Source organism: Aplidium turbinatum, chromosome 13, assembly GCF_918807975.1.
Source record: "Aplidium turbinatum chromosome 13, kaAplTurb1.1, whole genome shotgun sequence".
Lineage (NCBI taxonomy): Eukaryota > Metazoa > Chordata > Ascidiacea > Aplousobranchia > Polyclinidae > Aplidium > Aplidium turbinatum.
The window spans coordinates 3,841,287-3,868,757 of NC_137484.1; the positions used below are offsets into that span (position 1 = coordinate 3,841,287).

The 27,471-nt window shown below is 38.8% G+C and overlaps 3 protein-coding genes across 3 annotated transcripts; all 3 read left to right on the plus strand.

Annotated features, from left to right (window-relative positions):
* Positions 1 to 1,413: 1,413 nt before the first annotated feature.
* Positions 1,414 to 17,820, plus strand: LOC145782019 (3-galactosyl-N-acetylglucosaminide 4-alpha-L-fucosyltransferase FUT3-like). Its single transcript, XM_082593749.1, has 6 exons — positions 1,414 to 1,504; positions 2,077 to 2,258; positions 7,578 to 7,712; positions 11,685 to 11,836; positions 14,047 to 14,693; positions 17,678 to 17,820. Exons 2-6 carry the CDS (start codon positions 2,218 to 2,220, stop codon positions 17,687 to 17,689), a joined length of 987 nt encoding a protein of 328 aa, XP_082449875.1. The 5' UTR covers positions 1,414 to 1,504; positions 2,077 to 2,217; the 3' UTR covers positions 17,690 to 17,820.
* Positions 17,743 to 21,103, plus strand: LOC145782020 (4-galactosyl-N-acetylglucosaminide 3-alpha-L-fucosyltransferase FUT5-like). The gene is made up of 2 exons (XM_082593750.1): positions 17,743 to 17,829; positions 20,040 to 21,103. The coding sequence occupies exons 1-2, from the start codon at positions 17,772 to 17,774 to the stop codon at positions 20,774 to 20,776; spliced, it is 795 nt and encodes a 264-aa protein (XP_082449876.1). The 5' UTR covers positions 17,743 to 17,771; the 3' UTR covers positions 20,777 to 21,103.
* A 2,481-nt stretch (positions 21,104 to 23,584) lies between these two features.
* On the plus strand, positions 23,585 to 27,096 carry LOC145782021 (4-galactosyl-N-acetylglucosaminide 3-alpha-L-fucosyltransferase FUT5-like). Its single transcript, XM_082593751.1, has 2 exons — positions 23,585 to 23,822; positions 26,033 to 27,096. Exons 1-2 carry the CDS (start codon positions 23,765 to 23,767, stop codon positions 26,767 to 26,769), a joined length of 795 nt encoding a protein of 264 aa, XP_082449877.1. The 5' UTR covers positions 23,585 to 23,764; the 3' UTR covers positions 26,770 to 27,096.
* Positions 27,097 to 27,471: the final 375 nt, after the last annotated feature.

Here is a 27,471-nt window from a genome sequence, read left to right on the forward strand (position 1 = left end):
TTCCGCTACTTTTGTCTAAAATGACACTAGGAAACACTCAAGTCTCTAGTGACGCAAAAATGACCTTGAAAACGAATGTTATCTTTCGTTTACGCTGTCATTTTGACGTCGTTATAGAAAACACATTCTAAGGGAAATTTATTGTTACGCATCTTTCAAAAATACGAGCATTTCAAAATGAGAGTCACTAAGTCCTACCCGCACTTTCGCTTAAGCACATCTTTTCCAAAAGAGAAAAGTCTCTCCACCGCAGCACTGGAAGGAATGGGGGTGTTGTATTTAATGAACAGATGTTTTAACTCGGTATTCGAAAAGCTCAAAGACTTGCTCTTGTCCGAAAAAAAGGCGTCCAGAATTATTGTTGCTTCCTTCTGCACCGACGTTTCACGGGATGGCGCAAACACTCCAAAAAATACATTCTCGAGTCATGACTGGTGTTGGTGTCACTCTTCTCGGTATCAACCTGGCTTGATGTCTCCCGCAACAGTCGAATTGCATCTGTCTTGACTTTTTCTTGCAGTGCGTCAGCATCATCCGTGGAAACGTAGTGCAGAAATTGTAGCCACGACGTCTTGAAGGAGGGATGAAGACGTGATGCCATAACGCATTTCATGTTGTTGAAGCACTTATTGAATCGTTTCTTCACCCCTTCAAGGACTTTCACTTTCAACTCCTCACAGGTAACAAGATCACTGATCTCGGTCAACTTCTTCGCGCAAATTGTAATGGTTGGAAGCAAGACTCCGTCATACGCCTTGGACTCGCCCTAGAGAATGTCTAAAGCCTGGCAGATAGGCTTCATCACACGGAGATATTCCCCGAAGAAATTGACGTCAGCTACAAAAGACCGAAACTTTGCAACCAAGCCGATTATATAGCTGCTTGACCACGCCAGTAGTGCAAAAAAATCAAGCATTTTTTTCAATTTAAATTAAAAAGTAGCGGTAGCGGGAGTGCGACTGAAAAAAAGTAGCGCTTTTCCCGCTACCGCTACTTTGGAATAAAAATAGCGCCGCTACTGCAGCCGCTACTCCAACTAAAAAGTAGCGCCGCTACCGCTACTTTCACCAAAAAAGTAGCGCCGCTAGTAGCGCCGCTACAACAGTAGCGCGCTACTGCCCACCTCTGATTGTTTATAACCAGTGTGATTGAAATATCCATGATTGTCATTGGAGTTAAGTGAATTGAAAATGTATTCGAATAGGTCAGCTTCAGTTTTGATTTCAAGGAGACGCTTCCAGCATTCTTTGACAAGGTTTGGAGAAGTTGCCCTTTATTTGTGCTGTGTGGTTTGTTTATGGAAATATCAAAGTCATTTGAATGGTATGCAAGTTACCTCTGACCGCCACGCTTGGTGGGAATGGTCAATGTATGATGGGTGGAACATTAGTGGAAAAACACCAAAATATGGAAGTTACCTAAACTCTTCTGTTCCGTTCGACTTCAAGATAAAAGAAAATACGAAACAAGATTACATACAATTTCCAAAAAAAATGCGAAATCTGTAAGTAGCCTACCAAGTAGTGTTAGTTTGTTTAGTTTTATATTTTGCATTACCGTATTTGGGATGTTTGAATGATACAGATTTCTTTAATTTTAACCATATTTTGTAAGTTGTGTGAAAACCTATTGTAACAAGTCATTACTTAAGCTGTAGCCTACTCATAAAATTGGTTGCATGTCCTGCGCTACGAACGCCCCTTTCTGTAACGAAAAAAACATATCATAGCCTATAGCCTAAACTCTTATTATTTGTATTGTCATTATTTATGCTGTACGGTACTTAGTAGTCAGTTAATATGCCACTAGCTATTATATTTTACGGTATTAGCTTTTTATTATTGCAAAACTTAGATAAAGGGACAAACTATCACTGTATTTACTTGTTGGCTTAATTACTGACATGGCCTGCAAATAAACTTTAATAATAATTTTCTTCTCTTGTATAAACTTTTGTAATGCTCAGCTATCTTCTTAACTCTCAAATGTTCTCTTGGAGAGCTTATTCTAATACCACTTTGGAATTTTGTCTTCATTCCTTTATTTTTCTTTATTTTAAGAAAACTTTGGTTTCAGAATTCTGAGAAAGAGAAGATTATTCTCTTCAGCTATCCTCCATTTGGAGAAACAAAGCCATATCCTGTTGATACAAACAAATGTGGAGGAAGATGCATAGTTTCGTACAACACAACCTTGTTCCACCAAGCAGAAGCGGTTATGTTCCATTTCACTGATCCCAGGCCGATGCCTCTAAGAACGTAAGATTGATTGTGCTCGAACGTAGTAGAGTATTTGCTTTTTAAAGTGCTTCAAATTATTTTTCCAAGAAAAGGAAATGACAGCTTTTGGTCTATGTTATTATTTCATTTTCTGACTAACTGAAAATAGGAATGAGTGACAATACAAAAAGCCATTGATGTAAACTATTCAATAACGAGCTTTTGTAGCAGTATTGCCACATTTTTACTTTATATAGGCGAAAAACATTGGACCAACTAAATAAGGTGGGTCCCCAGCCGGGGTGTGGAAAGCGGTAAATACGGCCTTGCGTGATTGAAGTATCTAGCCTAGCTCCTGTAGCAAATTTTTTTTTATTTTTACCAAACAGCCAAAACGTATCAAAAAGTTTAAACTGAGCGGACCCTTCTATGTGGGCCCCCCAGCAAGGGGAAAGGAAGGAGGTAAATACGACCCTAACAACACTGTCTTATTAGGTTATGTTTCTGTGTTTTGCTCTGCTTTTTTTACCTGCAGTGTGATAACTGGCGCTTTTCTGCAAGAAAAATATTGCAAATTGATGCAGGGCTATTGATTCTGATAGAAGCACAATTTGTTTTCATCTAAAGTATTTCAACTCACCTCTCTCACTCTTATTCACACTGTGAGTAAATATTTGCCATTTTGTGTCAGCCAACTCAGGCATACGTGTGTCCATAGGCGCCGATCTCTATAGGACAGCGGGGACATGTCCCCACCATCTTTTTACATGTCCCCACCATCTTTTTACATGCCCCGCCATCTTTTTACATTATATTTATAACGTAATAGGGAAAATATTAACCTAATGTCACGATTTTATTAGTCAGACGTTTAAAACTTGAAAAGCTTTTAATTTAAGCTTAGTTAAACTAAAGGTTTCTGGGATATTCAATCATCTGTACCTGAATCTTCATTCTGAAGAGTCTTTGCCTCAGGCTGCATCAAAACTAAAACCAATTTGTCTAACAAGAAGTCTCACACGTGCAGCTGCTGTAAAAGCAGTGCTTGATAGTTAGCCTATAAGTCAGTATTGTAAGCCTTGGAAGCAGCTGTGAGTCAATTTGATTTAAATGTAGCAACAACTGCTGATTGGCTTTTGAAATCTTTTTCTGGTGGGTTGAGTGTGCTTGGGTTATTAGAGACATTGTCTGTCATTCAGTGTCTGGAAACTTTTAACAAAGCCTTGCAAGGTTGCACGGTGACTGTGGCTGGCATGCTTGAAGGTGCTGAACTTTGTAATGCTTCACTACAAACTCCACCATTTATGCATTGAAAAAGAATTTCATCGTGTCTTTGTAAATGCTGAGAGACTAATGGAGGATTGCAACTTTAAGTCATTGCAACTGTCACGTCCAACAAAGATCCCAAATCGTCTTCAGCATGGACATGGCCATCGCCAACCTCCTCAACTTCAAACACCGGAGACGAAATATCGGTCAGAGTAATTTGCAGTCATTGACAGCGCGCAGCAAAATCTTACTGACTAAATCAAGTCGACCGATCTTGAGCACTACAAAATTCTACAAGAATCACTCTTTAGTGGAAAGCTACAATCACATGTGGTAGACGATTATCCTAAGTTCTTTGACACAGAGTTCCTTGCACAAGAACTAAGTTATGCTTCTTTCGAAAGCAGTAGGCCGACACTGGAAAGTCGGTAGAAGATTTTCGAATGATATTCAAGAAGATGCCATCCGTTGTTCGGCAAATGTTTCCGCAAGTGAAACTTTTTGTGCGACTTTTGCTCAATGCTCATATCACCAGCCAGCTCGTGTTCAGCTGAACGGTCATTTTCAACTTTGCAACGTGTCAAAACGGTTACGATCTACCACGACACAGAAACGGCTAAATCATGCAATGGTCTGCCATGTGCACAACAAAGTTTTGAATTGGATCAATTTCCATGACCTCTCCAAAGATTTCGTTTTTAATTCGCCGGAGACTCGTTGCCAAGTGTTTGGACGTCTGCTGTCCAATGCTGACACTGACAATTAAAATGTATATAGGCTATATCGCGTTAGACTTGTAGCCTATACCCACCTACTGTAGGCTATTTGTTTGTTTGTCAGAACAGACCCTCGATCTTTAGCTCGCTTCGCTCGTCGCCCGTTCCTACCTTTTCTAGTAAATGTCCCCACCAATTTTAGAGAGCGATCGGCGCCCATGCGTGTGTCGATCTGTTGTTCACGATATACCACTTTCCACACGCTCCCTTTCTAGTTTGTTTGATAAACATTTAGTTACAAATAACACAAGCTAAGGAGGTTTACCTCTTCCTAACCTTTTTGTTACTTGCGATGTTTATGATAAAGCACGGGCATAAATGAGCCCAGTTCCGAAGTCGGTTTGTGATAAAACTGTATAGCAATGATTAACTAACTGGTCACCCGCCAGCCTCTTTTAACATTTCCTTCCTATATATCTTCTAGACAAACACTACATGTTTACACAAGGTGACTGACAGTGGTAGCCTACATTTGTGACTTGAGACTGCTTTTTAGCTCGACTGCGAGCTACGATTAACTTACACCGGTGGTGAATGAGCTACCTATCAGGCCAAATGAACGTGGGTGGCAAACTGCATAACTAACGTGGCTAAAAACGTTACCTCGATAACTTCCATTGATCAAAACGTAACATACTTTTTTACGCATTGATCATGGAATTCTTTAACTTTTTTTAGACAATTTTTTCCAAGCTTAATCCTGATAGTTTCACATAGCCTATTTCATGCTCTGCACCACTGACTCAGGCCCGGTCTACGAGATCGACAAAGTGGAGTTTCCATTTATTGTTGAATACTGTTGCCTGTAAATTAATACAGTCCCTAAGTACCGCTAAAGGGAGAACTGTCCTTAAAGTGTGTTGCTTAAGCGCGCTCGTTGAGAGTTGAACTAGCGCTGCTTAGGTTTGCTTTGCATTGCTTTGCCAAGACCAGTATTAATCCAATAAATCTTTCTGAGCGGACTAGCTGGTGAAAAGTGATACTTTCAAATCAAAATGGCAGCGCAACGCAAATACAACGTTGTTTAACGTAAGGCACGCATGTAAAAGTTAAAAGCAACGTAGTTTGGTATCTACGTGGTTGCTACGTGCGTCTGTCACAGCTGGGAATTAGATGGGAATTACCTTTTAGATAGGAATTACTAAAGCATAGTTTACTAAAACTATTTTTCGTTAGAGATACGTTTATTCAATAAACAGGCCACTCCGGAATTGCATAGATCAGAGCTTTTCAAACCGTGTTCCAAGCCACACTGCCAGTGGTGGCCTTTGGGGTGGGCAAACTGGGCGACCGCCCAGGGCCGCAAATTTATGGGGCTCGCACTTATCAAAAGTATGCACAAATAAAATTTACAATAAGCACTAATAGCAAAAATTATATTCATCCTACTTGTCGATCAATAGAATGATTCAATGGGAAGTGATAATAATGTTCTTGATGCTTCAAATTCATAACATGAAGTGCACACCGTAGTATTTCAGTGGATCCAGTCAGTTGGCCATGCATTCTTCAAAGACGAGATAAGGACATAATAATTTTGGCTGGACCAGAAAAGCATGTGAACTACTGCAGCGATTTTTTTTCCATTTAACAAGTCAACTGGCAGGCGTTTTAATCCAGTAAGTTTTTATAAAAGCATGCCAAATGGTGAGAAAATTAAAAGAAAACAGCTGGTGTAGGCTACTCTAAAATGTGTGACACAGTATTTTGCTTTTGTTGTAAGTTGTTCAGTTCGACTATTCAAGCTCTGACTCACAAGGGGTAGCCTACTCCAATTGAAAACATCTTGGAGAAAGATTGAAAAGCCATGAAAAACCTTCTGACCACATGGCTAGTAGCCTATGTTGACTTGGTATGAAGCCGAGAAGAGATCGGTCAAAGGAACAACTATTGATCAACTAAAGCAAGCTCAAATTCAATCTTAAGAGCAATATTAGAAAGGTATTTTGGAGAGATTAACTGGTATTGTCCAATTTTTAGGGGAACGTAATTTGGCATTAAAAGGATCTGCTGATCATGAATACTTGGATAGCCTAATCCACAAAATGGAAACTTTCTTTGTGTACTTTAAGTTATCGATACCGGGCTTTAGGGGGCCCTCATATTACTTCTTACCCAGGGCCCACAAAACCTTAAGGTTACCACTGGACACTAGTGTGACGCAAGAAGGTCTCAAGTGTGCCCGAAAGTTTGGTCACTGAATGTTGCAGCCGTAGCGCAAAGCGGCAGAGTGTCAAATTTGTTTTGAAGAGGGCATTTGCTTTCATGGTACAGTAGGCTGCCAAGGCTACAAGTAGGCTACCAACATGCCGATAATTACCTGCAAAAATAACTTGATCATCAGATATTTGCAAAAAGGAGGTGCCTCCAAAAAGTCTAAACTAGTTGGTCAGCAGTACAGCAACAATTTACGTGGACAAGAATTTCCACTTTGTCGTCACTGCTCACAATGCCATAAAAGTATATAATTCTACTGGCGTACATTGATTAAAATATAGCTTGAGTAACTTTTATCATAACAACTTCTATCAAAACGTTGTTTCCGAAATTATTTCGTGCGCGTAGATCAACAAAGTTCGAAAAACCTCGGGTATAGATATTTCAGATTTGACCTGCACGTGACAAATAATGAATGCACTTCCGCTCTGGCTTCATGCTACTTTGCTGCAGAGTTTTGCGCACTTGTTTGGGCACAGTCAGCCCATGCGAGCAAAGTTGATGTACAGTTGCGAACCACAATGCGTCTGATCGCTAGAACACTGAAATGTACCTCCACACAATGGTTACCAACAATGTGCCATATTTCGTAACACAATTTCATCCATACACCAACAAATTTGTAACTCGGTAGAAAATCTCCTATTAGTAGGCCTACAACAAATAAACCAAGTACCACAAAGCTCACCACTTAAATTGAAACACTTCTTTTACAAAAACGATCCATCCCCGATATATATCGCAACGGAGTGGCAAACATTTTGGAGAAACAAAATTCTTTCTAGTGGAAAATTAATTAAGACCGGAGAAAAGGTCTCCCAGGTTTTGGCACGACTATCAGAAAGACTGCAAATACTGCAAAGCGCATCAAAGCAAAACAAACTGACAAAAACAACCTTTACTAATGCCGGATGGCAGCCTGATTAACCAAAACGCAACGCCCAAAATCAGTCTACAGACCATCCTAAGCAACATCGTCCTTATGGATTTGCAATACAAAAACTGCTTGGGCTTGTCAAACATTTAGCGTCATACAAAACAACAATAATAATAAAGATCAATCATTGCCATAAAAAACATGAATTTAATAATCTAGATTTCCTCGTCAGTTATACGTTTGGATAAACTTGGAAAGTCCTTCTACCTATTCTATCGCCACTGAATCTTTCAGAGGGGCGAGAAGCCAGCTTTGGGACAATGAAAAAATCTTCAACTTAACTATGACGTACAGGTACAAAAAATACTTTAATTTTTATAATTTATGTTTCTTGAAATGTACTTTTGTAAAAACATTGAAGACTGTATTTGAATAAGCTGAAGATGCTATTACTATAGCGAAATCGATTCTTACTTAATAAATAACACTAAGAGGTTAGATTGTTGTGCAAATGCCAGCATTTGATGAATGCAAAATAGCAGTGTAATCACAGTTGCAATAAAAATTTTGCTACGAAAAACAATGTTTGCAACTGGCATAAAAACCAAAAATTTTCCTGAAATTTTTAGCTACATAGCCTACTTCTACTTGACACTTCAAATGCAGTGGAACATTTATATACCTTTTCTAATTTTGTCTGACAACGCTCACTAACCTGCTGCTAACATTATTATTAACTATTACAATTTCAAAATAATTTCCAATATTTTAAGTAAGGCAAGATCTAATCAGCAGTTTGAGAGATTTCAAGTAAAAATCAAATCTACATGATATATAATAGGCTTATATTAGAGCAGCTTAAGTTATGATAAGGTTTTAACGAACTACATAATCTAAAAATAACTACAACATATCAATGAGTACAGTTCAATACATAAATTGCCTTTGCACAAAGGAAACGCATTTCAGGACTGTTTTCTATTTAGCGGCACATAGTGGATGAAATAATTTACAGACAATAACGCTTCAAGACAATTGGAAACTCCACTCAATCAATCTCGATAACTGAGCCTGCGTCAAAAACCTCTACAAGTATGCGAAACTGCCAGGATTAAGCTCTCAAAGAAGCTTTCCCAGTTCGAGGACAAAGATCAAATCAATGACCAACTAGGCTACTTGGTTTGATACATTAGAGAGTGGATTAAATCAAATGTTTCAGAATTTCATAAAGAGTTGATTGGTGGTAGAAAAACTTAAAAATTGCGAGCAGAAGATTGCTCATAGCTCAAAGCTGCAGGTTTTCAATCCAGTCTTATGCATCCAAAAAGAATTGAAATTAACTTAAAGTTCCTTCGTTAATTTGATTTATTCTGATTAGCTAAATTGAAATTTCATTTTTCTTCTACCATAAATACTTCACCACTCTATTTTATTCTGATGTTCGCTCTTGAAGAGAGGCAGGCGAAAACCTGCAGCTTCGAGCTATGTGCAACTCTACTCACAAGAATCTTATAATTGATTTTGTAAAAATCAATCTTAGAAGAGTAATGAGCGGGTAGGCCTACTTGCAGAGCCCCAATGCAAAGTTGACTAGAAGCACCGTAACTGATTATAAAAATAAAGCGCCTCGCACGATATCAAAAGATGCTGTAGATCACCACCTCTATATTCGGTGACTATTTCCAGAAATTATGTTCCTTAAAATTTTATAATTTAATTTATTTTAATTTACTTTCAACGTCTTTGGCACATCCCGATCTATCATTGAAGCTGTTTCACTAGAAATAAGGAAGAAAGCTCTCACCAGCTTTTATTTAAAACGAAGCTGGTTGACATTATTGAACTGAAGAAATGTAAAGTATTGAACGATCTCACACGTTAGATCCATCACAAGGATCATATAGTCTCCAGACTCCAGTAGACATAGTGTTCTCGCTGCAATCGAAGATGTATGCATTTCTATTGCTCAACAAACGCAGTAAAACTAATTGAGAGTCAAGTCAAATATTTGTTTCAAAAGCTCCATATAACCAACAAAGTGAACAGTAAATAGTGAAGATTTCTTTGTTTTTGTTTGAGCTTCTGAGCTCTGGGAGCCAGTAATTATTCTATAACAACAACAACAACATTTTTGAAGAAGTAGGGGAAGGTGGGGTGAGTTGAGCAATGGGGTAAGTTGAGCAACCCCTAGTTCCGGGAAAACAGACAAGCTAAAACAAATTTTTCCGTCACCAAGTTATTTTACCCATAATGCCTTTTAAGCCACTGTATCGATCTAAACAACTGGAAGCTTTGTTTAGGAATGGTTGCACTTTTTTGAGTTTAGGTGCTTAGGAGTAAATATTTGGCAGCGGTGGAAATTTCCGTTTATTGAATTATTAGTAGAGATAGATGAAATTCGTTTTGCTATTGAAGTAGACGTTACATCTGCCTCGGCTTGTAGCCAATAATGCAATATAGTTTTCTAGCAGTTTTTGAAAAAAATTAACTTTTTTAAAAATGATGGAGATGGGGTAAGTTGAGCAATTACTCTAGGGGTAAGTTGAGCAGTTGCTCAACTTATCCCAGTCAATAACTTAAGACAGCTGACTAGGTCAAGCCAGCTAATTATCTTGTTTTTTTCTTTCCTTTTCATGTTAAATCTACAATTGATGTACAGGTTTCTTTTTCAAATATATTGCTTGGTCAATGGTCAGTTAAATACAATGCCTCGTATATATCTAAGAAACACAAACAAGGGAAACATTCAAGATGCTGTGCTGAGGAGTGCAGCAGATGATGTTATAAATGGAAAATCCGTAAATGCTGCTTGCCTGCTTCTATTGATCATGGTATTAAACGGATGACGCTGACTCGTTACATGAATCGAGTGAAGAATGCTGTCGCTGCCGATAATGTGACTTCAGTCAGTAGAGCTATGCACGGCTAGCGGGTACTACACATCGCATCAATTACAGCCTCTAGACAAGGCTGTGTACGGACCATTTAAGTCGTACTACAGCAGGTTTATGGATAATTGGATTCCCAACAATCCAGGCAAAACCATAACAATTTATGATGTTCTCGGAATTGCAAAATCTGCTTACTTATTGGCAATGACTCCTAGTAACATTTTAATCTGGCTTTCGTTCTACAGGGATTTATCCCTTCAATGCGGACATTTTTTCTGATGCAGATTTTGTTTCGAGCATGGTCACTGATCGACCTATGCCTATTGATGATGGCCAGTCAAATTTCATGTTACTTAGCAATGAGGAAAATGGGATTGCTACTGCTGACAGTTGCACAGTTGAGCCTGAATCAGCCGATAACAATAATGTAACTGGTGATGTAGCAGCACATCTTGATGAAAGTGAATCCACTCAGCGGCGTCCTTTCACCAGTCCAGAAGTTGCTGATAGGCCTACTGGGACAACAGTGTATACATCACCATCAGATATAGTTCCCAGGGGAAAAACTGCCATTTTAACAGACGCTTCAGAAAAAAATGCCATAGAAGCTCGCTGGCATGAAAGGCAAAGCAACATTGCGTTGCAAAACAAACGCAAAGAAGAAAGACTTGAAAAGAAAAAGCTCAAGGCCACACAACAGTTAAAACCAAAAGGTAAAAACAGAAGATTGCATTAATGCAATCCAGCATTAATGAAGAAGATACTTTTTTTGTAGCAGATTCTGAAGACTCGGTAAACCTCTCAGGCTTGAGTTCCATGGCCTCAAGCGATGAAGAGCAAGAAAGTAACAAATCTCCTGATCTAAATTTGGCACTTAGAGATTTTGTTATTGTAAAATTTGAGGGCAAGTCCAAAATCCATTTGGCTATTATGTGGGACAAATTAAGGGTTTTGATGATGATGGGGAACATATTCTGAGTGGTAAATCAATGGCTCAGTTGCAATAAAAACATGTATTATACTAACTCTGCAACTTAAGAAATTGAAGTTGTCTTGATTTCTTCTTAATGTAAGCAATCAACGCCTTTATTCATTGTTGCTCAATTTGCCCCACTATTGCTCAACTTACCCCATGCTGTTGCTCAACTTACCCCATTAAAAAAGGGTGAAGTAAGTTGAGCAATTTTTACAAAACTACTCAGATCAGATGAAATATAAGAGACAAGAAAAATATTTTTGCGTTGAAGCAGAGCCAATGAGCATACCTTTAATATCCATGACAAAAATGTTCTCTGAAGCCTGACACATTTTCAAGAAACGCTTTTTTATAAAAACCTGCTCAACTTACCCCACCTTCCCCTACTTTACAGAGATGATAAAAGCAAGCAGCCTATATCAAAACAGGCGTAACTTGTGCTTGTTATGCTTTCTTCAGACGAGATTCTGACATCTACTTCCCATACTTCACGCAGCACCAAATCCGAAAAACAATACAAAATATTGAAGAAGTAGAAAATATAGTTTTGCTGATGAAATCCAAAACCAAACTGGCGGTATGGACAAGTAGCAACTGCGGGTTTACAAAAGGTAAGTTGGAAAGATTTCGCATAATTGTGTGCAAGAGTTAAAAGACCCAGGAATTGTCAGTAGTAGCCTGACTGACAAAAATAACAGGATGAACAACTTAAAAGATGAAATCCCGTAGCCTACGCACACATGGACACAGTAAAACATTTTTTTACTTCTTCAACTGTCATCAGGCTACATAGTAATACAATAAGAGCAAAATGTCAAGTTATTTATAATTTTTAACAAAGTTGCACATAAGAAAAAGGTGAAGTTTTTTTTAAGTTGTAGGCCTGTGTTGTCTTCGTAGGCTAAGACTTTCAAATGTGTTGTAGGGTGGTTTGTGATTTGGAAAAGTAGCTGTCGACTAATTTGTGGAGTCTTTCAAATTTTAGGTTAGTGTTAACGAACAAGTTTCTTTTTGAGTGACTTTAAAGGAAGAACACTCGGTAAAATATTTATTGAAAGCATATTTTCTTGACATAGCCTACTTTCTCATCACGTGCCTCTGCACTATGCCCTGAACCAGGAGCTCTGAGAGGGGAGAGGAAGTTGGGCAACTTTCACCCCAAACATAACACTGTAAAGGAAAAACAAGTAGTTTTTCGCTGTGTCACTTTTGAGGGAGGCCCATTTTTACTACTAGGCCTACAATAAAAATGTACCAACTTAAAATAAACAAATTTTTGAATGAAATGCGTAGTTCCAAATATTTTTCGATTAATGTAGGTGCTACTTCAGACCTAGAACAAATCATTCTTGTATTAATTAAGTTATGGAAGGTTATGTTAAACTGCTTCAAGACATAAGATTTCATTAAGCTTACTGACTTGTGTATCACTGAACCGTTTCTGGTGTTTTAACTTGAAAACTGGTGCTGCTTTGGCCAAGCGTGTAGCCTGCTATTTTTGCTTGACCAACTTAACCTTGACTTCAAAAACTGCGTTGGCCAGGTAGCCTATATGATAATGGATCCAACTTGTCTGCTCTACTCAAAAAAATTATTGATTGCAACTTTCGAAACAAATTTCTAAAATATTTTCGTTGCCTTGAGAATTGTTTACGTAAACCGGTAGGCCTATCTCGAACGGCTGCGAGTTGAAAACGTGGTTTTAGCACATTGAAGTTTGTAAAGAATTGTTTACGCTCCACCATGACACAAAACCTATCGAACAGCCTATGCATAACCTATTGTGCATCAAATCAGACTATACAAATCCTTTATTATTTGACGCTGTGATCCGTGACTTTGCATTGCAAAAGGTCCGGAGTGGATGAAATGCTTTGTTGAGCTATTTTCATTGCCTGTAGCCTATTGTGTGCATTACAATTTTTTCTCCATCTGTGCTAAAGTTACCCAGCTACAACTATTTTGATTCGCATCTGAATGGAACCAATAACCTATCTGGCACGCAGGTTTGTCATGAAAAGGAGACCATTATCATTGACCCAACAACGGCTCTTCTAGGATTCCACACAACAATAGGTAGCAGCTAACAAGATCATTAGCAAACACGCTCGCACTTCCCAAACACTGCATGGGTCGGGTAGGGCAGGCTACTCTCAGTAGCTCTGGATGCTAACTGCGAATCCAACATTCAAGACGTCGATCACCTGATCAAGGATCGCCCAGCCACCAAAATCAGTGGCGGATATGGAACAGTAGACTACATGCATGTGGCAACATTTTTAAACACTGGTTGAAGCGCCAACGGCACAGTATATAAGATGTGCACACCGTAGGCTACGACTCTAGGCCTACAATTTTTCAACTTGAAATAGTGAGCAACAACGGCAATTTTGTCGCAAGTGTAGGCTACTCAAGTGATCTTTGTTGATTTCATATAGAAAGATGTTTTTTTTTCATATTGAAACGTTTAAGACACATGATGCAACAAATGATAAAAATTCGTTGCTTTTACTTTTGCTGAAAGTTGTTTTTTTTTTGGGGGGGGGGGGCTATTGTTTGTATTGTTTCCCTACCAGTTCTGATTCTCTCGTAGGCCCTGCCTTGAAAAAAATGGCAACATGCCTGTCAGTGGAGTAGTTTCATGGTGAAGTTTCTATCTGACACAGAAAACGTCGCAAAGAAAGAAAGGCGTTGCTGTACCAACTTCAGTTCCACGGAACACCAATGTAGGAAAGCCTGTAAACGACAGGATATAGCTCATAAAAAAAAAAGATTTTAACAAAATAGCCTACCTCATTTTGATTTTGCTTTTTTTTGGCAGGAGGAACTACCCGCATGAAAATTATGTTGAACTTTTTTGTGTTGGGATTTGATGTTGATATTTTTGGAGATTGCGTTGGCAATCGTTTACCTGGAATTTGGGAAAATCTTCCAGAACAAATCAGAAAATACAAGTTTTATTTTGCATTTGAAAACGCTTTGCACTGTAGAGATTATATAACTGAAAAGGTGTGGTGGAATGCATTACTTGCAGGAGCAGTGCCTGTCATATGGGGTCCGATGAAAAAGGATGTAGAAGCTGTGCTTCCTCAAGGATCATATATTTTCGTGGAAGACTATGAAACTCCACAGGATCTGATTGATTTTCTCAACTACCTCGATTCAAACTATAACACTTACCGGCAATACTTCCACTGGCGTTCCGTTGCTGTTCCTGAACGTATTCCAGGAAGATTAGGAGGGAACGAATTATGGAAAACATCAGAAGTTGTTGGATTTTGTCAGTTGTGCCATATGCTCTATGATGACGATCGATACGAGAAAAAACATTACGGGTTGCGTCCGCGACGCGTTGTTCAGTCTCTGGCTACTTGGTGGCTTGAAGAAGAAACTAAAACTTGCCTTACTCCGATGAGCTTAGACGCATTACTTTCAAACGAGTTTATTATGTCAAGACTAATTGGTGAGGTACAGTGGACAAATTGTGCATGTAAAAAATATTCCATTATTCTATATATCTTTGCAACCTTGTGCTTTTTTAAACGTTGCTTTTTTTGAATAGTCAATTAGTCATGCATCCTCAGTTTTGTGAAAGCCTCTTTTGAAGTTTGTTCTTACAGATCCCCTAACGCAATTTGGTACCGGTAGGCCTATTCCAAATTAAAATTAGCCTACCCCCGATATGGGTACTCAAAAAGTAATTCGACACTGCTTATGCTCGCAGCAAGGTACCGTTTAGCAGAGAGCTATTCAACTGTACAAGTAGGCTATAGGGAGCAACAGCAAAGCGTTTCAAAGGTGCACTGCAACGAAAATACATGGCTTTTGTATTTGTGGATTTTTCTAAAATAAAACGTTTTTCAACAATTTTTTCTTTCTTTTTGTGTTGCCATTAATTAAAAAACCTAAAAAAAACTCATTTGATTTGAATGATTCTGATAGGTCAAAAATTGTAATGACATCATCGGGTGGCAACGCCGTATCTAAGGTCTACTGTTTTGCGTGCAAACACGAGGAACAAATCTCGTAGGCTATCGAAACAGCGAACAATTTTGTGCTAAGGGAGTTTTATGGCCTTAACATGGTGGTTGCTTGAATGGCTCCCGGTTGGGTTGGCTCCAAGCTAATTATCTTGTTTTTTTCTTTCCTTTTCATGTTAAATCTACAATTGATGTACAGGTTTCTTTTTCAAATATATTGCTTGGTCAATGGTCAGTTAAATACAATGCCTCGTATATATCTAAGAAACACAAACAAGGGAAACATTCAAGATGCTGTGCTGAGGAGTGCAGCAGATGGTGTTATAAATGGAAAATCCGTAAATGCTGCTTGCCTGCTTCTATTGATCATGGTATTAAACGGATGACGCTGACTCGTTACATGAATCGAGTGAAGAATGCTGTCGCTGCCGATAATGTGACTTCAGTCAGTAGAGCTATGCACGGCTAGCGGGTACTACACATCGCATCAATTACAGCCTCTAGACAAGGCTGTGTACGGACCATTTAAGTCGTACTACAGCAGGTTTATGGATAATTGGATTCCCAACAATCCAGGCAAAACCATAACAATTTATGATGTTCTCGGAATTGCAAAATCTGCTTACTTATTGGCAATGACTCCTAGTAACATTTTAATCTGGCTTTCGTTCTACAGGGATTTATCCCTTCAATGCGGACATTTTTTCTGATGCAGATTTTGTTTCGAGCATGGTCACTGATCGACCTATGCCTATTGATGATGGCCAGTCAAATTTCATGTTACTTAGCAATGAGGAAAATGGGATTGCTACTGCTGACAGTTGCACAGTTGAGCCTGAATCAGCCGATAACAATAATGTAACTGGTGATGTAGCAGCACATCTTGATGAAAGTGAATCCACTCAGCGGCGTCCTTTCACCAGTCCAGAAGTTGCTGATAGGCCTACTGGGACAACAGTGTATACATCACCATCAGATATAGTTCCCAGGGGAAAAACTGCCATTTTAACAGACGCTTCAGAAAAAAATGCCATAGAAGCTCGCTGGCATGAAAGGCAAAGCAACATTGCGTTGCAAAACAAACGCAAAGAAGAAAGACTTGAAAAGAAAAAGCTCAAGGCCACACAACAGTTAAAACCAAAAGGTAAAAACAGAAGATTGCATTAATGCAATCCAGCATTAATGAAGAAGATACTTTTTTTGTAGCAGATTCTGAAGACTCGGTAAACCTCTCAGGCTTGAGTTCCATGGCCTCAAGCGATGAAGAGCAAGAAAGTAACAAATCTCCTGATCTAAATTTGGCACTTAGAGATTTTGTTATTGTAAAATTTGAGGGCAAGTCCAAAATCCATTTGGCTATTATGTGGGACAAATTAAGGGTTTTGATGATGATGGGGACATAGATGCAAATTCCTGGAAGTTCACTGGATGATAACGAATATTACATACCGTAACACAGCTGTGGATGAGTGTTGGTGCACAAAAGATGTTGTGACAAAACTACCCGCACCGTCAACGGTTGGTGGCACAGAACGTCGTAAAGAAAAAGTATTTTTTTCATCTGGACTTGACAACTGGAATGTTGAATAACCATTGAATTTGTGAAGTGGGGCTAATGACTGTTATTGACATGTTCTTGTCATATGGATTCTGTTTTCATTAAATGTTACTACTAAAACAAAGTTGTAATGGCCGGAGAGTATTGTGGCGACTGTATACGTTCCCACGATGTAGTAACGCGTCAAACAGCGTTAATTAAATGCCAGAAAGAAGAAACAAGCAATTAACATAGGAAACTGGGCAAGTAAAAATTAACCATCTAGATGGCCCGACTCCGGCCGCTTTAACATCAGGTGCAACACTTTTTCTTCTCTGGCGTTACGTCATCGATCTGCAAGAGATTTTTCCAAAAACTCCTCACTATAGCCTAACATTTAAATAGTTTATATGGTGATATATTGAAAACTGGGGCAACCACCCCCTCCCTAGATACGAAAACCCAAAACATATTCTGAGTGGTAAATCAATGGCTCAGTTGCAATAAAAACATGTATTATACTAACTCTGCAACTTAAGAAATTGAAGTTGTCTTGATTTCGTATTAATGTAAGCAATCAACGCCTTTATTCATTGTTGCTCAATTTGCCCCACTATTGCTCAACTTACCCCATGCTGTTGCTCAACTTACCCCATTAAAAAAGGGTGAAGTAAGTTGAGCAATTTTTACAAAACTACTCAGATCAGATGAAATATAAGAGACAAGAAAAATATTTTTGCGTTGAAGCAGAGCCAATGAGCATACCTTTAATATCCATGACAAAAATGTTCTCTGAAGCCTGACACATTTTCAAGAAACGCTTTTTTATAAAAACCTGCTCAACTTACCCCACCTTCCCCTACTTTACAGAGATGATAAAAGCAAGCAGCCTATATCAAAACAGGCGTAACTTGTGCTTGTTATGCTTTCTTCAGACGAGATTCTGACATCTACTTCCCATACTTCACGCAGCACCAAATCCGAAAAACAATACAAAATATTGAAGAAGTAGAAAATATAGTTTTGCTGATGAAATCCAAAACCAAACTGGCGGTATGGACAAGTAGCAACTGCGGGTTTACAAAAGGTAAGTTGGAAAGATTTCGCATAATTGTGTGCAAGAGTTAAAAGACCCAGGAATTGTCAGTAGTAGCCTGACTGACAAAAATAACAGGATGAACAACTTAAAAGATGAAATCCCGTAGCCTACGCACACATGGACACAGTAAAACATTTTTTTACTTCTTCAACTGTCATCAGGCTACATAGTAATACAATAAGAGCAAAATGTCAAGTTATTTATAATTTTTAACAAAGTTGCACATAAGAAAAAGGTGAAGTTTTTTTTAAGTTGTAGGCCTGTGTTGTCTTCGTAGGCTAAGACTTTCAAATGTGTTGTAGGGTGGTTTGTGATTTGGAAAAGTAGCTGTCGACTAATTTGTGGAGTCTTTCAAATTTTAGGTTAGTGTTAACGAACAAGTTTCTTTTTGAGTGACTTTAAAGGAAGAACACTCGGTAAAATATTTATTGAAAGCATATTTTCTTGACATAGCCTACTTTCTCATCACGTGCCTCTGCACTATGCCCTGAACCAGGAGCTCTGAGAGGGGAGAGGAAGTTGGGCAACTTTCACCCCAAACATAACACTGTAAAGGAAAAACAAGTAGTTTTTCGCTGTGTCACTTTTGAGGGAGGCCCATTTTTACTACTAGGCCTACAATAAAAATGTACCAACTTAAAATAAACAAATTTTTGAATGAAATGCGTAGTTCCAAATATTTTTCGATTAATGTAGGTGCTACTTCAGACCTAGAACAAATCATTCTTGTATTAATTAAGTTATGGAAGGTTATGTTAAACTGCTTCAAGACATAAGATTTCATTAAGCTTACTGACTTGTGTATCACTGAACCGTTTCTGGTGTTTTAACTTGAAAACTGGTGCTGCTTTGGCCAAGCGTGTAGCCTGCTATTTTTGCTTGACCAACTTAACCTTGACTTCAAAAACTGCGTTGGCCAGGTAGCCTATATGATAATGGATCCAACTTGTCTGCTCTACTCAAAAAAATTATTGATTGCAACTTTCGAAACAAATTTCTAAAATATTTTCGTTGCCTTGAGAATTGTTTACGTAAACCGGTAGGCCTATCTCGAACGGCTGCGAGTTGAAAACGTGGTTTTAGCACATTGAAGTTTGTAAAGAATTGTTTACGCTCCACCATGACACAAAACCTATCGAACAGCCTATGCATAACCTATTGTGCATCAAATCAGACTATACAAATCCTTTATTATTTGACGCTGTGATCCGTGACTTTGCATTGCAAAAGGTCCGGAGTGGATGAAATGCTTTGTTGAGCTATTTTCATTGCCTGTAGCCTATTGTGTGCATTACAATTTTTTCTCCATCTGTGCTAAAGTTACCCAGCTACAACTATTTTGATTCGCATCTGAATGGAACCAATAACCTATCTGGCACGCAGGTTTGTCATGAAAAGGAGACCATTATCATTGACCCAACAACGGCTCTTCTAGGATTCCCCACAACAATAGGTAGCAGCTAACAAGATCATTAGCAAACACGCTCGCACTTCCCAAACACTGCATGGGTCGGGTAGGGCAGGCTACTCTCAGTAGCTCTGGATGCTAACTGCGAATCCAACATTCAAGACGTCGATCACCTGATCAAGGATCGCCCAGCCACCAAAATCAGTGGCGGATATGGAACAGTAGACTACATGCATGTGGCAACATTTTTAAACACTGGTTGAAGCGCCAACGGCACAGTATATAAGATGTGCACACCGTAGGCTACGACTCTAGGCCTACAATTTTTCAACTTGAAATAGTGAGCAACAACGGCAATTTTGTCGCAAGTGTAGGCTACTCAAGTGATCTTTGTTGATTTCATATAGAAAGATGTTTTTTTTTCATATTGAAACGTTTAAGACACATGATGCAACAAATGATAAAAATTCGTTGCTTTTACTTTTGCTGAAAGTTGTTTTTTTTTTGGGGGGGGGGGGCTATTGTTTGTATTGTTTCCCTACCAGTTCTGATTCTCTCGTAGGCCCTGCCTTGAAAAAAATGGCAACATGCCTGTCAGTGGAGTAGTTTCATGGTGAAGTTTCTATCTGACACAGAAAACGTCGCAAAGAAAGAAAGGCGTTGCTGTACCAACTTCAGTTCCACGGAACACCAATGTAGGAAAGCCTGTAAACGACAGGATATAGCTCATAAAAAAAAAAGATTTTAACAAAATAGCCTACCTCATTTTGATTTTGCTTTTTTTTGGCAGGAGGAACTACCCGCATGAAAATTATGTTGAACTTTTTTGTGTTGGGATTTGATGTTGATATTTTTGGAGATTGCGTTGGCAATCGTTTACCTGGAATTTGGGAAAATCTTCCAGAACAAATCAGAAAATACAAGTTTTATTTTGCATTTGAAAACGCTTTGCACTGTAGAGATTATATAACTGAAAAGGTGTGGTGGAATGCATTACTTGCAGGAGCAGTGCCTGTCATATGGGGTCCGATGAAAAAGGATGTAGAAGCTGTGCTTCCTCAAGGATCATATATTTTCGTGGAAGACTATGAAACTCCACAGGATCTGATTGATTTTCTCAACTACCTCGATTCAAACTATAACACTTACCGGCAATACTTCCACTGGCGTTCCGTTGCTGTTCCTGAACGTATTCCAGGAAGATTAGGAGGGAACGAATTATGGAAAACATCAGAAGTTGTTGGATTTTGTCAGTTGTGCCATATGCTCTATGATGACGATCGATACGAGAAAAAACATTACGGGTTGCGTCCGCGACGCGTTGTTCAGTCTCTGGCTACTTGGTGGCTTGAAGAAGAAACTAAAACTTGCCTTACTCCGATGAGCTTAGACGCATTACTTTCAAACGAGTTTATTATGTCAAGACTAATTGGTGAGGTACAGTGGACAAATTGTGCATGTAAAAAATATTCCATTATTCTATATATCTTTGCAACCTTGTGCTTTTTTAAACGTTGCTTTTTTTGAATAGTCAATTAGTCATGCATCCTCAGTTTTGTGAAAGCCTCTTTTGAAGTTTGTTCTTACAGATCCCCTAACGCAATTTGGTACCGGTAGGCCTATTCCAAATTAAAATTAGCCTACCCCCGATATGGGTACTCAAAAAGTAATTCGACACTGCTTATGCTCGCAGCAAGGTACCGTTTAGCAGAGAGCTATTCAACTGTACAAGTAGGCTATAGGGAGCAACAGCAAAGCGTTTCAAAGGTGCACTGCAACGAAAATACATGGCTTTTGTATTTGTGGATTTTTCTAAAATAAAACGTTTTTCAACAATTTTTTCTTTCTTTTTGTGTTGCCATTAATTAAAAAACCTAAAAAAAACTCATTTGATTTGAATGATTCTGATAGGTCAAAAATTGTAATGACATCATCGGGTGGCAACGCCGTATCTAAGGTCTACTGTTTTGCGTGCAAACACGAGGAACAAATCTCGTAGGCTATCGAAACAGCGAACAATTTTGTGCTAAGGGAGTTTTATGGCCTTAACATGGTGGTTGCTTGAATGGCTCCCGGTTGGGTTGGCTCCAAGCTAATTATCTTGTTTTTTTCTTTCCTTTTCATGTTAAATCTACAATTGATGTACAGGTTTCTTTTTCAAATATATTGCTTGGTCAATGGTCAGTTAAATACAATGCCTCGTATATATCTAAGAAACACAAACAAGGGAAACATTCAAGATGCTGTGCTGAGGAGTGCAGCAGATGATGTTATAAATGGAAAATCCGTAAATGCTGCTTGCCTGCTTCTATTGATCATGGTATTAAACGGATGACGCTGACTCGTTACATGAATCGAGTGAAGAATGCTGTCGCTGCCGATAATGTGACTTCAGTCAGTAGAGCTATGCACGGCTAGCGGGTACTACACATCGCATCAATTACAGCCTCTAGACAAGGCTGTGTACGGACCATTTAAGTCGTACTACAGCAGGTTTATGGATAATTGGATTCCCAACAATCCAGGCAAAACCATAACAATTTATGATGTTCTCGGAATTGCAAAATCTGCTTACTTATTGGCAATGACTCCTAGTAACATTTTAATCTGGCTTTCGTTCTACAGGGATTTATCCCTTCAATGCGGACATTTTTTCTGATGCAGATTTTGTTTCGAGCATGGTCACTGATCGACCTATGCCTATTGATGATGGCCAGTCAAATTTCATGTTACTTAGCAATGAGGAAAATGGGATTGCTACTGCTGACAGTTGCACAGTTGAGCCTGAATCAGCCGATAACAATAATGTAACTGGTGATGTAGCAGCACATCTTGATGAAAGTGAATCCACTCAGCGGCGTCCTTTCACCAGTCCAGAAGTTGCTGATAGGCCTACTGGGACAACAGTGTATACATCACCATCAGATATAGTTCCCAGGGGAAAAACTGCCATTTTAACAGACGCTTCAGAAAAAAATGCCATAGAAGCTCGCTGGCATGAAAGGCAAAGCAACATTGCGTTGCAAAACAAACGCAAAGAAGAAAGACTTGAAAAGAAAAAGCTCAAGGCCACACAACAGTTAAAACCAAAAGGTAAAAACAGAAGATTGCATTAATGCAATCCAGCATTAATGAAGAAGATACTTTTTTTGTAGCAGATTCTGAAGACTCGGTAAACCTCTCAGGCTTGAGTTCCATGGCCTCAAGCGATGAAGAGCAAGAAAGTAACAAATCTCCTGATCTAAATTTGGCACTTAGAGATTTTGTTATTGTAAAATTTGAGGGCAAGTCCAAAATCCATTTGGCTATTATGTGGGACAAATTAAGGGTTTTGATGATGATGGGGACATAGATGCAAATTCCTGGAAGTTCACTGGATGATAACGAATATTACATACCGTAACACAGCTGTGGATGAGTGTTGGTGCACAAAAGATGTTGTGACAAAACTACCCGCACCGTCAACGGTTGGTGGCACAGAACGTCGTAAAGAAAAAGTATTTTTTTCATCTGGACTTGACAACTGGAATGTTGAATAACCATTGAATTTGTGAAGTGGGGCTAATGACTGTTATTGACATGTTCTTGTCATATGGATTCTGTTTTCATTAAATGTTACTACTAAAACAAAGTTGTAATGGCCGGAGAGTATTGTGGCGACTGTATACGTTCCCACGATGTAGTAACGCGTCAAACAGCGTTAATTAAATGCCAGAAAGAAGAAACAAGCAATTAACATAGGAAACTGGGCAAGTAAAAATTAACCATCTAAATGGCCCGACTCCGGCCGCTTTAACATCAGGTGCAACACTTTTTCTTCTCTGGCGTTACGTCATCGATCTGCAAGAGATTTTTCCAAAAACTCCTCACTATAGCCTAACATTTAAATAGTTTATATGGTGATATATTGAAAACTGGGGCAACCACCCCCTCCCTAGATACGAAAACCCAAAACATATTCTGAGTGGTAAATCAATGGCTCAGTTGCAATAAAAACATGTATTATACTAACTCTGCAACTTAAGAAATTGAAGTTGTCTTGATTTCGTATTAATGTAAGCAATCAACGCCTTTATTCATTGTTGCTCAATTTGCCCCACTATTGCTCAACTTACCCCATGCTGTTGCTCAACTTACCCCATTAAAAAAGGGTGAAGTAAGTTGAGCAATTTTTACAAAACTACTCAGATCAGATGAAATATAAGAGACAAGAAAAATATTTTTGCGTTGAAGCAGAGCCAATGAGCATACCTTTAATATCCATGACAAAAATGTTCTCTGAAGCCTGACACATTTTCAAGAAACGCTTTTTTATAAAAACCTGCTCAACTTACCCCACCTTCCCCTACTTTACAGAGATGATAAAAGCAAGCAGCCTATATCAAAACAGGCGTAACTTGTGCTTGTTATGCTTTCTTCAGACGAGATTCTGACATCTACTTCCCATACTTCACGCAGCACCAAATCCGAAAAACAATACAAAATATTGAAGAAGTAGAAAATATAGTTTTGCTGATGAAATCCAAAACCAAACTGGCGGTATGGACAAGTAGCAACTGCGGGTTTACAAAAGGTAAGTTGGAAAGATTTCGCATAATTGTGTGCAAGAGTTAAAAGACCCAGGAATTGTCAGTAGTAGCCTGACTGACAAAAATAACAGGATGAACAACTTAAAAGATGAAATCCCGTAGCCTACGCACACATGGACACAGTAAAACATTTTTTTACTTCTTCAACTGTCATCAGGCTACATAGTAATACAATAAGAGCAAAATGTCAAGTTATTTATAATTTTTAACAAAGTTGCACATAAGAAAAAGGTGAAGTTTTTTTTAAGTTGTAGGCCTGTGTTGTCTTCGTAGGCTAAGACTTTCAAATGTGTTGTAGGGTGGTTTGTGATTTGGAAAAGTAGCTGTCGACTAATTTGTGGAGTCTTTCAAATTTTAGGTTAGTGTTAACGAACAAGTTTCTTTTTGAGTGACTTTAAAGGAAGAACACTCGGTAAAATATTTATTGAAAGCATATTTTCTTGACATAGCCTACTTTCTCATCACGTGCCTCTGCACTATGCCCTGAACCAGGAGCTCTGAGAGGGGAGAGGAAGTTGGGCAACTTTCACCCCAAACATAACACTGTAAAGGAAAAACAAGTAGTTTTTCGCTGTGTCACTTTTGAGGGAGGCCCATTTTTACTACTAGGCCTACAATAAAAATGTACCAACTTAAAATAAACAAATTTTTGAATGAAATGCGTAGTTCCAAATATTTTTCGATTAATGTAGGTGCTACTTCAGACCTAGAACAAATCATTCTTGTATTAATTAAGTTATGGAAGGTTATGTTAAACTGCTTCAAGACATAAGATTTCATTAAGCTTACTGACTTGTGTATCACTGAACCGTTTCTGGTGTTTTAACTTGAAAACTGGTGCTGCTTTGGCCAAGCGTGTAGCCTGCTATTTTTGCTTGACCAACTTAACCTTGACTTCAAAAACTGCGTTGGCCAGGTAGCCTATATGATAATGGATCCAACTTGTCTGCTCTACTCAAAAAAATTATTGATTGCAACTTTCGAAACAAATTTCTAAAATATTTTCGTTGCCTTGAGAATTGTTTACGTAAACCGGTAGGCCTATCTCGAACGGCTGCGAGTTGAAAACGTGGTTTTAGCACATTGAAGTTTGTAAAGAATTGTTTACGCTCCACCATGACACAAAACCTATCGAACAGCCTATGCATAACCTATTGTGCATCAAATCAGACTATACAAATCCTTTATTATTTGACGCTGTGATCCGTGACTTTGCATTGCAAAAGGTCCGGAGTGGATGAAATGCTTTGTTGAGCTATTTTCATTGCCTGTAGCCTATTGTGTGCATTACAATTTTTTCTCCATCTGTGCTAAAGTTACCCAGCTACAACTATTTTGATTCGCATCTGAATGGAACCAATAACCTATCTGGCACGCAGGTTTGTCATGAAAAGGAGACCATTATCATTGACCCAACAACGGCTCTTCTAGGATTCCCCACAACAATAGGTAGCAGCTAACAAGATCATTAGCAAACACGCTCGCACTTCCCAAACACTGCATGGGTCGGGTAGGGCAGGCTACTCTCAGTAGCTCTGGATGCTAACTGCGAATCCAACATTCAAGACGTCGATCACCTGATCAAGGATCGCCCAGCCACCAAAATCAGTGGCGGATATGGAACAGTAGACTACATGCATGTGGCAACATTTTTAAACACTGGTTGAAGCGCCAACGGCACAGTATATAAGATGTGCACACCGTAGGCTACGACTCTAGGCCTACAATTTTTCAACTTGAAATAGTGAGCAACAACGGCAATTTTGTCGCAAGTGTAGGCTACTCAAGTGATCTTTGTTGATTTCATATAGAAAGATGTTTTTTTTTCATATTGAAACGTTTAAGACACATGATGCAACAAATGATAAAAATTCGTTGCTTTTACTTTTGCTGAAAGTTGTTTTTTTTTTGGGGGGGGGGGGCTATTGTTTGTATTGTTTCCCTACCAGTTCTGATTCTCTCGTAGGCCCTGCCTTGAAAAAAATGGCAACATGCCTGTCAGTGGAGTAGTTTCATGGTGAAGTTTCTATCTGACACAGAAAACGTCGCAAAGAAAGAAAGGCGTTGCTGTACCAACTTCAGTTCCACGGAACACCAATGTAGGAAAGCCTGTAAACGACAGGATATAGCTCATAAAAAAAAAAGATTTTAACAAAATAGCCTACCTCATTTTGATTTTGCTTTTTTTTGGCAGGAGGAACTACCCGCATGAAAATTATGTTGAACTTTTTTGTGTTGGGATTTGATGTTGATATTTTTGGAGATTGCGTTGGCAATCGTTTACCTGGAATTTGGGAAAATCTTCCAGAACAAATCAGAAAATACAAGTTTTATTTTGCATTTGAAAACGCTTTGCACTGTAGAGATTATATAACTGAAAAGGTGTGGTGGAATGCATTACTTGCAGGAGCAGTGCCTGTCATATGGGGTCCGATGAAAAAGGATGTAGAAGCTGTGCTTCCTCAAGGATCATATATTTTCGTGGAAGACTATGAAACTCCACAGGATCTGATTGATTTTCTCAACTACCTCGATTCAAACTATAACACTTACCGGCAATACTTCCACTGGCGTTCCGTTGCTGTTCCTGAACGTATTCCAGGAAGATTAGGAGGGAACGAATTATGGAAAACATCAGAAGTTGTTGGATTTTGTCAGTTGTGCCATATGCTCTATGATGACGATCGATACGAGAAAAAACATTACGGGTTGCGTCCGCGACGCGTTGTTCAGTCTCTGGCTACTTGGTGGCTTGAAGAAGAAACTAAAACTTGCCTTACTCCGATGAGCTTAGACGCATTACTTTCAAACGAGTTTATTATGTCAAGACTAATTGGTGAGGTACAGTGGACAAATTGTGCATGTAAAAAATATTCCATTATTCTATATATCTTTGCAACCTTGTGCTTTTTTAAACGTTGCTTTTTTTGAATAGTCAATTAGTCATGCATCCTCAGTTTTGTGAAAGCCTCTTTTGAAGTTTGTTCTTACAGATCCCCTAACGCAATTTGGTACCGGTAGGCCTATTCCAAATTAAAATTAGCCTACCCCCGATATGGGTACTCAAAAAGTAATTCGACACTGCTTATGCTCGCAGCAAGGTACCGTTTAGCAGAGAGCTATTCAACTGTACAAGTAGGCTATAGGGAGCAACAGCAAAGCGTTTCAAAGGTGCACTGCAACGAAAATACATGGCTTTTGTATTTGTGGATTTTTCTAAAATAAAACGTTTTTCAACAATTTTTTCTTTCTTTTTGTGTTGCCATTAATTAAAAAACCTAAAAAAAACTCATTTGATTTGAATGATTCTGATAGGTCAAAAATTGTAATGACATCATCGGGTGGCAACGCCGTATCTAAGGTCTACTGTTTTGCGTGCAAACACGAGGAACAAATCTCGTAGGCTATCGAAACAGCGAACAATTTTGTGCTAAGGGAGTTTTATGGCCTTAACATGGTGGTTGCTTGAATGGCTCCCGGTTGTACTAACCTGAGATTCGTCAAAGGAGTATCATTTCATCGTTTACCTCTGAATGGTTTAGTTTGGTTTTGAATCTTTATCCTCGGACTGACAAAGCCTTGGTTGCTTATTCCTGGTAGTTTCGCATACTTGTAGAGGTTTTTGACGCAGGG